The sequence below is a fragment of the Clarias gariepinus genome, chromosome 1 (assembly GCF_024256425.1).
Source record: "Clarias gariepinus isolate MV-2021 ecotype Netherlands chromosome 1, CGAR_prim_01v2, whole genome shotgun sequence".
Taxonomy (NCBI): domain Eukaryota; kingdom Metazoa; phylum Chordata; class Actinopteri; order Siluriformes; family Clariidae; genus Clarias; species Clarias gariepinus.
In genome coordinates, this window is record NC_071100.1 from 588,507 (window position 1) to 602,500 (window position 13,994).

Here is a 13,994-nt window from a genome sequence, read left to right on the forward strand (position 1 = left end):
ACCTAGTTAACCCAGTGTAAGTATGTATCCAATGATGTAAACTTTAAAGCACTTTTTGTACTGTAAGTCGCTCTGGATAAGAGCGTCTGCCAAATGCCTAAATGTAAATGTAAATGTATTCAGGGTATTTTGTTTTTCCTGGGCAAAGTTCTGTTTGCTATCAAGTTGGAATTGTACTTATGAGGAGTATAAATTGATTGTATGTCACTTTGCTTGAGTTGAAATAAAAGTGGTCCATTGCAAATTTGTATAAGTCATTGACTGAAATCGTATATAATTAGTATATGCAGACATATCTTAATATTGACTTAAAATATGTATAATAATTATATGTAGATTTATAGTAATTTAATTGCTGTAATATAAGGAATTAGGTGGAATCATATAAAGTTTGAAGAGCAGGCACACAATTTCCCTATTAAAACAATATGAAATCTGTATGAAACATAAACAAAATGTAAATAAATTCTATATGACTTTTATTAGATTAGCATACAATGCAGTATAAGAACTTTACATTATTTGTATATAAATATACCCCTACAAGTTGTATGTGTGCTTTTTAGTATGAAAGTGGCCATAATCGGTCTGATTTTGCATCAGACATGTATTGGGCTTACATGAAACATAGAATGTAATTCTGACCTGTTTAAGTAAGGAATATATATGATTGCTTTATATGAATCATGCAGGTTTTTTTCATATGGGTGGTCTTTACTCGTCCCTCACCCGCCTCGCTCGTTAGGGAAAACTGATAAAGTCACCATTTATACAGTTTTATATTCACAGTTTTAATTCCTGCAAAGCGGCTGTGCGACAATATGCACTGTTTAAAGTGCTATGCAAAAAATTCATGATCAACTTTATGGCCAAGTATACACACACACACACACACACACACACACACACAAAAACAATGTGATGGTGAATCATTAATTGTAGTCATGCCACACCTGTTCAGGTGAGACACACTTGTGATGTAAGTGCTAACACACACACACACACACACACACACACTGCAGCTCTCTGTGCTAACATGCACACACCATAATAACAACGCACTGTAATAAACACATAATGTAATAAATACACACAGCAGTAAACACACATGGCAAGAGACACACTGCGATATCAGACACACCCTGTCACACCTTTCTACAGCTTCTCCAACATCTCACCTCCTCTAGGGTTCATCTACTCAGCTCTGACTGCGTGGACCTTCATGAACGTTTACGTTGTTATCTTGGACTTCAGGTTAAGTTAACTAAGTTAACGTTGTTTAAAATTTTAAAAAGGTTTATTATAAACATAGTTTGGAAATTCATGGCTGGTAATCGGAATTTTCAAACATTTACTGCAAACGTTGTAAGTTTGCAAGTTCACAAGAAACTTTTTTTTTTTACTTTGTTACTTTTTATTTTATTATTATAATTATTTTAATTTTTTAAATACTTTGGTTATTTAGAATTTTATGGAAGTCAATTATTAGTTATTTTTGAATTTTTAAAATTTACTTAAAGAAAACTTTGTAAATTTGGAGGTTTTATGAAAGTTAACTAATTCTTCTTATATTGGAAATGTGTTAGTTTATAAGTTAATGTTTACTATGAACTTTACTAGTCTGTAATTTCATAGAAGTGCACAAAAACATTTTTTCAGTTGAAATTTGTAGTAAATTTGTTCTTTTTAAATTTCAGAAAAGTTCTGTAAAAGTGAACCTTTTGTCAGGTAAAAAAATAAAAGATGCTTTTAGTTTTAAAGTTCAAAATTAACCGGGAACATGGTTAGTTTATTACATGCAAGTTGGCGTGTAACGACAGCGCTACTCTCCTCTACTCTACAGTTCCCACAATCTCTCAGGGTGTAAAGGAAGACCTGCATCAAGACTTTTTGCTGATCTGGTACCTGGGTGGTGGAATTAACTTCTTCTAGATGTCCAAACCCCTGAATCACTGGCAGTCTTTTACTAATGTCTAAAGGCTTGTTTACTTACATTAACACTTTATAACAAAATAATAAAAGGTGCTGCCTGTAATCAATACAATATGTGGGTGTTTTTTACTTTATAAGCTCTACAGCAGAGCTTTTGGACTGATGGTATCAAGTGAATGACAGCCCTGATGTGTTTATTGATGACTCCAGTCACCTCTGCACGGTGCTTTATGGGGAAAGGGGAGGGGTCTGCCAGATGGGGTGGATATAAAGGAATTCATATAACAAATGAATTTTTGACTAAATTTGGTATTTTTGCTGTGATAAACCGTTATCTTATAAATTCTGCCCCCTGATTCCACCAAACCCTTAAAGCTCAGAGTAAACCCTAAAGCCCTAGAAACATTCCTGCTATCCTGTCAATCATAAACCGCCTGACCGTGGAGACAGCTCGGGTGTCTAATAAAAGAAACTCTGAGCAATTATTACTTTATTATTGTAAAATGTAAATTATATTAATCGTTATAAATGACAAGATGTCATTGGGTGTTCCTAATCTGCCCCACCATCTCACCATCTACCATGTTCCTCACAGCTGGTTCTTCTCAGAAGGGTCTTTATATGACTCACATTTCTTAATTTCGGACTTCTCTTTTGTTAAGATTGATGTTTACGTTCCTCTGCAGTGTAAATCCCAACATCATGAACCTTCTTACCTGAAGTTACTTCATGTTATTTATAAAGATATCTGCTCTCTGGCAGGAAACCTATCAGGCTGGGCGTGTCTGGTGCATCCACACAAACACAAAGAGCGAGACAGAGATATGAACAAAGTTCAGTGGTGTGGTTGTTTTTTTCTAAGGTAAGGCAGAAACATGCTTTGACTTTGAAGTTATGTTCTTCACACTGTGTGTGTGTTTGTGTATGTGTGTGTATCAGTGACGGTTTGTCTGCAGGTTCAGTGCTGCTAACCCTATGGAGAACATAAATAATCTTTATGATGCTCACACTCAAGTTCCTGTTAACACACTTTGTACCGCTCGACGCTACAGTGTAGGGGTATAAAAGATGAATGATTTATAACCACACTATCCGATATCACCCAGATGAGGATTTGTTCCCTTTAGAGTCTGGTTTCTCCCAAGGTCTCTTCATTGTGTCAGCTCAGGAAGCTCACCACCATCACCTCTGGTTTGTAACTTTTAAAGTCATATTTAAATATTGATGGCCTATTTTGGATGACGAATATTGATTGCCCGTCCAAAAAAGTCACACTCTCTAATGTTTCATCTGACCACCTTTTGCACATCCCAAAGATTTTTAATAGGGTTAAGATCTGGAGTCGGTGGTGGCCAATTCATGCGTGTCAATCATGTCTTAAGCTCCCTGAACCACTTTTTCACAGTTTGAGCCCAACGAATCCTGGCATCATCATCTTAAATTATGTCCGTACCATCAGGGAAGAAAAACTCCATAGATGTGATGACCTAGTTATTCAGTACATTTGGGTTGTCAGCTGACTTATTTTTCTGGGATCATAACGATGCTGAGCCTGGACCCTGAGCAACAGATCATAACACTGTCTCCAGTGGACACTATGCATGATGGGTGCATCGCTTTTTGAGCTTCTTTTCTTACCCTGACACGCCCATCACTCTGGAGTAGAATCAATCTGGACTCATCAGGTCACATGACCTTTTTCCATCTTCTTTATCCTCCCTAGCAAACTGAAGACTTTTTTCCTTGGATTTCTTATGAACACGCAGCTGTTTAGTCCCAATCCTGTGAGTTCTCATAACATTCTCACTGTTAAACATGGCTGTGAGTTCTACTGCTGTTTTTGTTATGATTTAATTTTACTTACTGCATTTCAGTGATCTTCCATCACTCCCAATCAGGATGTTTTACCAACCACATTTCATCCTGGAAGATGACGGGTCACAGCTGTCCTTCCAGGTTTTAATAATGTGTTTTACAGTTCTTCACCAAATTTTGTAGTTTTAGCGATCTCCTTGGTTGTTTTCTTTGCTTAATGCAGGGCAATAAAGATACCATCTTTTCAATGAGCACAGAATATGTCTTCTGACATGGTTGTGTAAAAATGAGAAGCTCCTAACTGCATCAGTTAAGGTTCCATAACTTTTTAAAGTCAAACCATGTTAATCATTGCAGTAATGATCTAATGGAAGTCTCTTATTTATTTGCTCAGTTACATCCTGGTTTCTATAATGAGACAGTTTGCCAGATACTGCGTAAGCCATCACTGAGCTGACCTGCTACACATTGTGCAGTTTTAGTGAAGGTGTGTTCACTGCCACATTTACCTCAATGCTATTATTGATCCTGGAGGGCAAGAAACACACACAGCTCCAGCTCCATGCTCACTCTCTGTTTTTTGTTCATCGGGAAAATATACAGGACAGTTAATGGTATTAGCTGTTCTGTGTTCATCTCTCTAACACACACAGTGACAATAGTAAATTACACACTGTCAAATTTTCTTAAAAACTCAATTTTCATCAAAGTGAAGTGGCTTTCATTGTCATTACAGCCATATACAGTGGTGCACAACACAGTAGAACAAGAACCTTCATCAGCACGGCACTGACCAGAACATAGTTCTAGTAGGAATAAATGTGCACAAGATATTACACTGTAATTATAACAGTTCCTTGATGTTAAGGGGTCTGAGGGTTTGTAGGAATAATCGGTTGCACATTCTGATTATGCGGCTGAATGCTTTGGAATTTTTTTAGATAGCAGATGCTCTAGAATTTTCACTAGATGCATTAGACACTCTCTATAGTCCCTTTGCATAAGGTGGAGAGATTGGGAGGAGAGAGATGAGCTTAGAAAGTAGAGACACTGCTGAGCTTTCTTGGTTAGGGATCTGGTGTTTAGGGACCACCTGAGGTTCTCCAACAGGTGAAAACAGAGCAAAATAGTGCGCTTGATGATCTCCACAGAGGAGCCACTGATGTTCAGTGGGGAGTGGTCCTGCTATGCTGTCCTGAAGTCACGTACTGTCTTTTTAGTTTTGTTCAGGTTGTACAGGTTGTTGGTTCTGCACCTGCCTGTTAGCTGCAGCACCCCATTTCTATAAGCTGACTCATCACCTTGTTGATGAGACCCTACACGGTCATGTCATCTGTGACCATGATGATGTGGTCCGAGCTGCGTGTTACTGCAGAGTGAGGAGTCAGCAGAATGAACAGCAGTCAACTAAGACACACCCCTGGGTGGTGGCCAAAGTGGTGGTGCTGAAGACAAGCAGAGGGAGGTGTTCAGGCCCAGCAGGCTCAGATGTTTGATCAGAAGCTTCAGGCCTAAAGTTGTTCAAGGGAGGTACCACTGTCTCAGACAGGTGACGTTGTCCCATAGTTAGTGATGGCCTGGATGACCTGCTTGTCACCACTGTTCTGGAAGTAGCAGTAGATGCACTTTCTGATGTAGCTACTCACTGAGGCCATGTACTCGTCCAAGGTGTTGGAGACACCATTTTTTGCAGCTTCCCTGAACATGTTCCAGTCAGTGTGTGCAAAACAATCCTGAAGAGGAGAAAGAAAAACCTGCCTCAGAACAGGTTTGGAGCCTGATGAGTGGTCTGTATGCTGGAATTAGGTCTGCATAGTCAAGCTGGGCGTGAGGCTTGGCAATGTTTATGTAAACAGGATCCACTGTGTTCGCTCCTCTTGTTGCAAAGTCCTCACGTTGATGGAATTTAGGGAGCAATGACTTGAGATGTGCATGGTTGAAATTTCTAGTGACAATAAACAGTCCATCTGGGTGTGTGTTCTGCAGTTTACTTATGGGACAGTGGTAGCTCAGAGGTCTAAGGCACTGAGTTACTGATTGGAAGGCTGGCAGTTTGAGCCCCAGGCCTGCCAGGTTGCTGCTGTTGGGCCCCTGAGGAAGGCCCTTAACCCTATCTGCTCCAGGGGGGCTGTATCATGGCTGCCCCTGTGCTCTGACCACTCTGACAGGTTAAATTAACTTAATAGCCCCATACAGCTCACAGTGCGCCTCCTTGACATTTGCGCTGCGGACACTGAATGTCGTGAATGACGATCCCGGCCGAGGTGGCTCTGAGCCCACTGCAGTCTTTTCTGTGATCATTCAGCGAGTGGAACACCTGATCCCTGTAAAACTACGTCACTGACTTGAAGAAGAGACACATCTGTCTGTGTGAACTGTACACACACTCATTCACCAACACCGCTTGCACATCACAGGAACTCCGTACAGTCCTGACTTCGCTTCAAGCCATTGCCATGTGCAGTTCCTGGGAGGCCAGCGTTTCAGACGTGAAACAGACAGGCAGAGATAAACTTTCTACCTTGATGGTATCCGAGCACTAGTGTAACACTGGGATAAATAGGATGAACGTCCCGCTTTGACTCGAACGCCCCCCCCCCCTCCCCCTCATATTTATGTAGCTATGATGTTACTAATACAGACTTTTAAAGTGACACTTGTAGGTCGAGCCTTTACACAGTACTATAACTGAGTTTATAGACCTTATAACTTTTCAGTTTACTGCGTAAATACTTTTACTGCAGCAACAAAACTTTGGCATTCGGGAGACGTAATGACAACTTAATGTGGTTAGTTGGAATCTCATTATTATTAATGTTGTGTGTGTGTGTGTGTGTAATGACGGTCAGAGTGCAGTAGTGTGTGAACTGTCTGTACAGTGCGAGCACATTCCAGTTTCGGGCGTGGTCCCACACACACACACACACACACACACACACACTGACTCACACAGGGTGTGTCCTCACTCTCACTCTCCCATTTATAATTCTCACACACCTAAAACATGACGAACTGTGTGAACTCACCTGTCTGTCTCCACACACACACACACCTACACACAGACAGAGAGACAGACAGACAGACGTGACGTCATCGGGCAGTACAATAAAAGTTAAAAAGTTTTTGAACACAGGGTTGTTTTGTTTTAAACAGTGTGTGTGTGTGTGTGTGTGTGTGTAGTGAAATGTCAGTTCCGCCTCACACACACACACTCCAGGGCAGTGCCCTAAGCTCCTCCCCGTGTATCCCAGAGGCAGGAGTGTGTGTGTGTGTGTGTGACAGAGCTCTTCCGTGATCGGGAGCTGAGAGGAGAAGTGCGCACTTCACTTCACTACACGGACACACACACACACACACTCTCTCTCACACACACACACACACACACACACTTTCCCCGCAGAGGTTTTTGGACTTTATTCCGTCTGAACTTTCTCTCTCTCTCCGCGAGCAGCTTTTGATCAGCGCGCGGTCACGATGAGCGCGCACGGCACGCCGTCCTCGCGCTTCCCCAGCATGTCGCGCGGAACCGTGCGGCACACCGAGCAGGTCTTCATGACCGGAAACGGCTTCCAGCAGGACCTGGGTGAGACCTACATGCAGCAGCAGCAGCAGCGCTTCACTGGGACCTTCAGCGGGAAGAGTCAGGGGAGGTGAGGGGCGCGCGCGCGCGCACACACACACACACACACACTGAAACGGGCAGATGAGAGAAACATCAACATCAAAGAGAAACTGAAGCTAAACACTGCTCACATTGTTACTCCACAAACAGAAATACTCAGATCAAAGGGTTGGATAAGTGAATAGATCACAGAATCACACCAGAACCTCTTTAATCCCAGGGTCACGAGTTTCACCCAGATCTCTCCATGAACCCCTGACTCGGGGGAACCCTGGGTGATCTGAAGGTGTGTCTGGGCGACCTGCACCGACCGATCAACAGCTTGATATTCAAGTAGAAGTTCAAGTTTTATTTATCACATATGGGCCATTGATCTGTCAACAGGTAGACCAATGGATAGATCAACAGGTAGACCAATGGATAGATCAACAGGTAGACCAATGGAGAGATCAACAGGTAGACCAATGGAGAGATCAACAGGTAGACCAATGGATAGATCAACAGGTAGACCAATGGATAGATCAACAGGTAGACCAATGGATAGATCAACAGGTAGACCAATGGATAGATCAACAGGTAGACCAATGGAGAGATCAACAGGTAGACCAATGGATAGATCAACAGGTAGACCAATGGAGAGATCAACAGGTAGACCAATGGATAGATCAACAGGTAGACCAATGGAGAGATCAACAGGTAGACCAATGGAGAGATCAACAGGTAGACCAATGGATAGATCAACAGGTAGACCAATGGATAGATCAATAGGTAGACCAATGGATAGATCAATAGGTAGACCAATGGATAGATCAACAGGTAGACCATTGGGTTGATTGATGGATAGATCAGTTGATAGACCCATATACACTACTGTTCAAAAGTTCTATCATGATGGTTCCTGATGTTTATTTCTTTCTAAATTGTAAAGGAATGCTGAAGGCATCCAAAAAATGCATTAATCTCCTTTGAACAGTTAATGGTGAGATGTTTCTGCTACTTCTGCTCTGTAAAGACTTCATAACGCCTCTAATCTCAGGTGCTGTTAATTGGTCATTTTTCAGGCTGATAACTCTAAATGAACTTTTGGTCTGAGACAGAGGTAGGTTTTGGTCTCGCCCTCCTGGGACGGCCTTCATGAGAGACAGTTTCATTATGGTGCTTGGTGGATTTTGCAAATGCACTTGACAATACTGTTCTTGCAAGAACTATTACAGAAAGGCTGACCTCTGTGTCTTAAAATAACAACTAACTGTTGTTTTTCTTGTTGTTACGTAATTACCTCATTCCATATGTGTTATTTTATAGTTTTGAAATCCCCAGTATTGTTGTAGAATGTAGAAAATAAATCACTAAACAAAAACAAAGACATTTGCAAGTGACCCCAAACTTTTGAACAGTAGTGTACAGGTCATTGGATGCGCACACCATATTAACAAAAGTATTTCACCAAACCTGCAGTGACATTGTATCCAAACATCTATACTTCAGTGGAGTCTGTCCCCCGGTTGGTTTTGCAGCTAAAGCAGCTTCCTCTCTTCATGGACGATGTTGGAGTGTTTCTGTGGGAATTCATGTCCATTCATTCTGTAGAGCATTTACGAGGTCAGGTACTGATGTTGGACGAGAAGGCCTGACTTACAATCTCCGTTCCAGTTTATCCCAAAGATGTTTGATGGGGTTGAGGTCAGGGCTCTGTGTCTGGGCTGATTGAGTTCTTCCACACCAAACTCATGTCCTTTTATCTCTATTTATAGTCCTTGCTTTGTGCACTGGGGTTAGGTCATGTTGGAATAGAAAAGGGCCTTCACCAAACTGTCTCCATAAAGTTGCAGATAGGTTTTTTAGTTGGATAGATCGATGGATGGACGCGCGTACAAACACACACACACACACACACACACACACACATACACACACAACATCCAGTAGGACACAGAATCACATTACACCTTTAATCCCAGTGGATGAAGCCCTAATGCAGGGTAACCTGGGGGCGGTGTCAGGGTGTCAGGGTAACAGCTCTGTGGCTCACTGTAGCTTGACATTTTGTAAGTACGGTTCTGCGACAGACAGAACCACGGAGAGCAAACACGCAGCAGGAGCGTAAACACACCTGTAGCAAAAGACGTGTGTTTGCATAACCGTAACCATGAAAACCCCTACAGCAGGAGTAACACACGGGGGGGACGGTTATTAAGATAAACGCACGAAACGAGGAGAAAAGACGCCCATTGTCTGAGGATGAGTGGAGTAGATGGAGAATATAATAAACACTAACTGAATGAAAGAATGGAGAGAGATGAATAGAGAGAGAGTGAGAAAGAGGAGGACAGGGTGAGGTGAGTGACGTGCAGTTTGTCCCAGTAATATCTGATTCTCAAGCTTCTGTTTCCCTAAAGGTGTTACATCTAAACAACTAATCAGTTTGAAGTGTTTCCTTCGGTTACTGAGATCAAAGCACAAGGCGTAGTGTAATACCCTACATTAATAATAACCACAGGGATATACGTGTGTGTGTGTGTGTGTGTGTGTGTGTGGAATGAGCTCCAAGGTCCCCCTCCATTCACTCTGAAATGGTCTGTTCCACCTGCAGATCATTAAACAAACAGAAGGTGTATCAGGTGTGTACCCATTACCCCCCCCCCCTCCCCCGCCATTCTGGAATGGTCAGTTCCTCGAGGAACGCTGTTGTTCCGGACACTATGACCTTTGACTTTTTGTTCATGCTGCAGCCCTGAGTTGCGACTGTGCGTATCCGCGGTGGTTAAAGGCGTCTCCTTCAGGGCGGATTTCAGACAGACAGGAGCTGAGGAGGTCACATGATCAGGGGGAGGAGTCTAGATCTGATGCGCACAGGGACTCGCTCGGCCCAGCAGATTAAAGAGGTTCTGTGTGCTGCCGAGAGTGAAACCTGACCCGCCCCGGGGTGAGCACAGGAGCGCCGTGCATAAGAATTTACCCCCCAGATCATTTACATTGGTTACAGCATTCAGTCCTGAGACACTGTGTGTGTCTGTGTGTGTGTGTGTGTGTGTGTGTGTGTGCTTAAATAATATAAGTGCAATCCCTTAGAACATGCAGGAATCAAGAAGCAAAAAGAAGAGACATACAGAAGAATGAGAATACGGATAATATTCCCCAATAACAGGCATCTGCTCCAAGGCTGTACAAACACCGCCATGTTATTAAAATAAACAAATAAATAAACAAATACATAAACAGATTTCACCTCCTGCAGCTTTATTTATCAACACAGCAGTTAGAGAAGCGTTCTCGAGCTCTCTGGAGACTTTATATCGCTACATGCACAGCTTGAAAAATTCTAATCTATTTTATTATATACTCTGTGTTTGTTTGTTTGTTTGTTTGTTTGTTTGTTTGTTTGTTTATTTTTATCCAAGTGGAGTAGCTTAATTTTCTTTAGTTTATTGTTAGCTCTGTCTTCATCAAAAAAACATTTCCTTCAGGATGAAACAAACTTTGTGTGTGTGTGTGTGTGTGTGTGTGTGAGTCAGCGTGTTGTGTTCTTGCATTTGTTCTGTAGTGGCAGGTTTTCATTTTCCCAGCAGCCCCTCTGAGTCACCCCTGATGTGTCTACAGATTAAAAACATTACGTTTAAATCGAAGATGAATTGAGGCGAAGTGAGAATTTTTGAAACAGTTTGTGGAAATGTTGGGGTTATTATTGTTCCACACATGATTACTGAATTTCTGCTGCATGTTCAGACGTGTGTGTGTGTGTGTGTGTGTGTGTGTGTAAGAATGTGTGAGATCTGGAATGAGGTGAATACAGGCGAGTGCTGTAATCTGTGTAAGAAGAGGAAGGCGTGTCACCTGCGCTCCATTAGATGTGACTATGAACAGATATGAAGTGTAGTGTGAAATACACAGCGTGTCCCGGTCCAGAGTGGAACTGTAAATATTAACTCTCGCTCTTACAAAGCAAATAAACTTTTACAGATAAACTTCAACAGTTTAATGTCTTTTTAATCAGTTTACATGGAGCGTGCGCTGTACACGTCCCTGTGAATGAGCCGTTACTATGGAAACCATGACGTATCAGAGTGAGCGCATTAATATGAACCCGCGCTACTGTCAGAGCTGCTGTTATAGAGAATCAACACTTAAGCAACACTTTCTGACCAATCAGAAAAGAGAACTAAAGTAAAGTGAAGACCGAGGTGGAGTAAAGTGAGGACCGAGGTGAAGTAAAGTGAGGACCGAGGTGAAGTAAAGTGAGGACCGAGGTGGAGTAAAGTGAGGACCGAAGTGAAGTAAAGTGAGGACTGAGGTGAAGTAAAGTGAGGAGTGAGGTGGAGTATAGTGAGGACCAAAGTGAAGTAAAGTGAGGAGTGAGGTGGAGTATAGTGAGGACCAAAGTGAAGTAAAGTGAGGACCGAGGTGGAGTATAGTGAGGACCGAGGTGAAGTAAAGTGAGGACCGAAGTGAAGTAAAGTGAGGACCGAAGTGAAGTAAAGTGAGGACCGAAGTGAAGTAAAGTGAGGACTAAAGTGAAGTAAAGTGAGGACCGAGGTGAAGTAAAGTGAGGAGCGAGGTAAAGTAAAGTGAGGAGCGAGGTGAAGTAAAGTGAGGACCGAAGTGAAGTAAAGTGAGGACAGAGGTGAAGTAAAGTGAGGACTAAAGTGAAGTGAAGTGAGGAGCGAGGTGAAGTAAAGTGAGAACCGAGGTGAAGTAAAGTGAGGACCGAAGTGAAGTAAAGTGAGGACAGAGGTGAAGTAAAGTGAGGACTAAAGTGAAGTAAAGTGAGGACCGAGGTGAAGTAAAGTCTGGACTAAAGTGAAGTAAAGTGAGGACTAAAGTGAAGTAAAGTGAGGAGCAAGGTGAAGTAAAGTGAGGACCGAGGTGAAGTAAAGTGAGGACCGAGGTGAAGTAAGGTGAGGAGCGAGGTGAAGTAAAGTGAGGACTAAAGTGAAGTAAAGTGAGGACCGAGGTGAAGTAAAGTGAGGACTAAAGTGAAGTAAAGTGAGGACCGAAGTGAAGTAAAGTGAGGACCGAAGTGAAGTAAAGTGAGTACTAAAGTGAAGTAAAGTGAGGACCGAAGTGAAGTAAAGTGAGGACCGAAGTGAAGTAAAGTGAGGACTAAAGTGAAGTAAAGTGAGGACCGAAGTGAAGTAAAGTGAGGACCGAAGTGAAGTAAAGTGAGGACCGAAGTGGAGTAAAGTGAGGACTAAAGTGAAGTAAAGTGAGGACCGAGGTGAAGTAAAGTGAGGACCGAGGTGAAGTAAAGTGAGGACCGAAGTGAAGTAAAGTGAGGACAGAGGTGAAGTAAAGTGAGGACTAAAGTGAAGTGAAGTGAGGAGCGAGGTGAAGTAAAGTGAGAACCGAGGTGAAGTAAAGTGAGGACCGAAGTGAAGTAAAGTGAGGACAGAGGTGAAGTAAAGTGAGGACTAAAGTGAAGTAAAGTGAGGACCGAGGTGAAGTAAAGTCTGGACTAAAGTGAAGTAAAGTGAGGACTAAAGTGAAGTAAAGTGAGGAGCAAGGTGAAGTAAAGTGAGGACCGAGGTGAAGTAAAGTGAGGACCGAGGTGAAGTAAGGTGAGGAGCGAGGTGAAGTAAAGTGAGGACTAAAGTGAAGTAAAGTGAGGACCGAGGTGAAGTAAAGTGAGGACTAAAGTGAAGTAAAGTGAGGACCGAAGTGAAGTAAAGTGAGGACCGAAGTGAAGTAAAGTGAGGACCGAAGTGAAGTAAAGTGAGTACTAAAGTGAAGTAAAGTGAGGACCGAAGTGAAGTAAAGTGAGGACCGAAGTGAAGTAAAGTGAGGACTAAAGTGAAGTAAAGTGAGGACCGAAGTGAAGTAAAGTGAGGACCGAAGTGAAGTAAAGTGAGGACCGAAGTGGAGTAAAATGATAGAAATGTTAACGATTATTTCGGAATTCACTTTTAACCTATCAAACTTTTAATGGCAAATTAGAAAATATTATGAGTTATAAGGGTGGATCTCAAAAATGACACGTGGACATTAATTCTAAAATGTGACAGTGACATGGCAGTGTGTCAAGTGATGAAGCAGAGCATGTGTTTAAAGTGCAGAAACTGATGGCAAGTTTACATCTGATTCTTTATGATTCGACAAAACGAGGACATACAGACTGGTGAACTCACTTAAGGTAACGAAAACTAACTGGACTGAAACACACACACACACACACAGAGACACACACACAGAGACACACAGATACGTGAGCGCTCACACCAGTGGAGGGAATTCATCACATTCATTAGATGTTCCTGTGACAGATGTGATGATCGATCTTTATAATAAGACGTGAAGAAACAAAGAGATGAGTGTGAGAGAACGAAAGCATGGAAAACATCTTCATAATCACAATGGCTGGGTATGTGCCCCCAAAGAGGAAGTGTGTGTGTGTGTGTGTGTGTGTGTGTGTGTGTGTGTGTTGGTGTTAAGTGAACTGGTGAGACAGAACTACAGATAAAATTTGGTGACATAATCTGAAAGATTTAAAAAGTTATAAATATTAATTCTCATATAAATACTAACTCTTCCTGTGTGTGTGTGTGTGTGTGTGTGTGTGTGTGTGTGTTTCAGCATGGTGTCCTTTCAGAAGAAGGGCCAGATTTTTTATAACCGCTGCATGAACAACCTT

The 13,994-nt window shown here is 42.1% G+C and overlaps 1 protein-coding gene across 3 annotated transcripts in view; it reads left to right on the forward strand.

Moving 5' to 3' along the window:
- The first annotated feature begins 7,055 nt into the window (after positions 1-7,055).
- Positions 7,056-13,994, forward strand: part of dspa (desmoplakin a) — a 29,430-nt gene continuing 22,491 nt past the window's right edge. For 2 of the 3 annotated variants that reach the window (XM_053495665.1, XM_053495666.1), the window contains exons 1-2: positions 7,056-7,397; positions 13,937-13,994. The exon at positions 13,937-13,994 is cut by the window's right edge and continues 27 nt beyond it. In XM_053495665.1, coding sequence (XP_053351640.1) covers positions 7,222-7,397; positions 13,937-13,994 — 234 coding nt within the window. In that variant the 5' untranslated portion in view covers positions 7,056-7,221. The remainder of the gene's footprint in view (positions 7,398-13,936) is intronic. The other variant, XM_053495667.1, reaches the window with a different exon arrangement.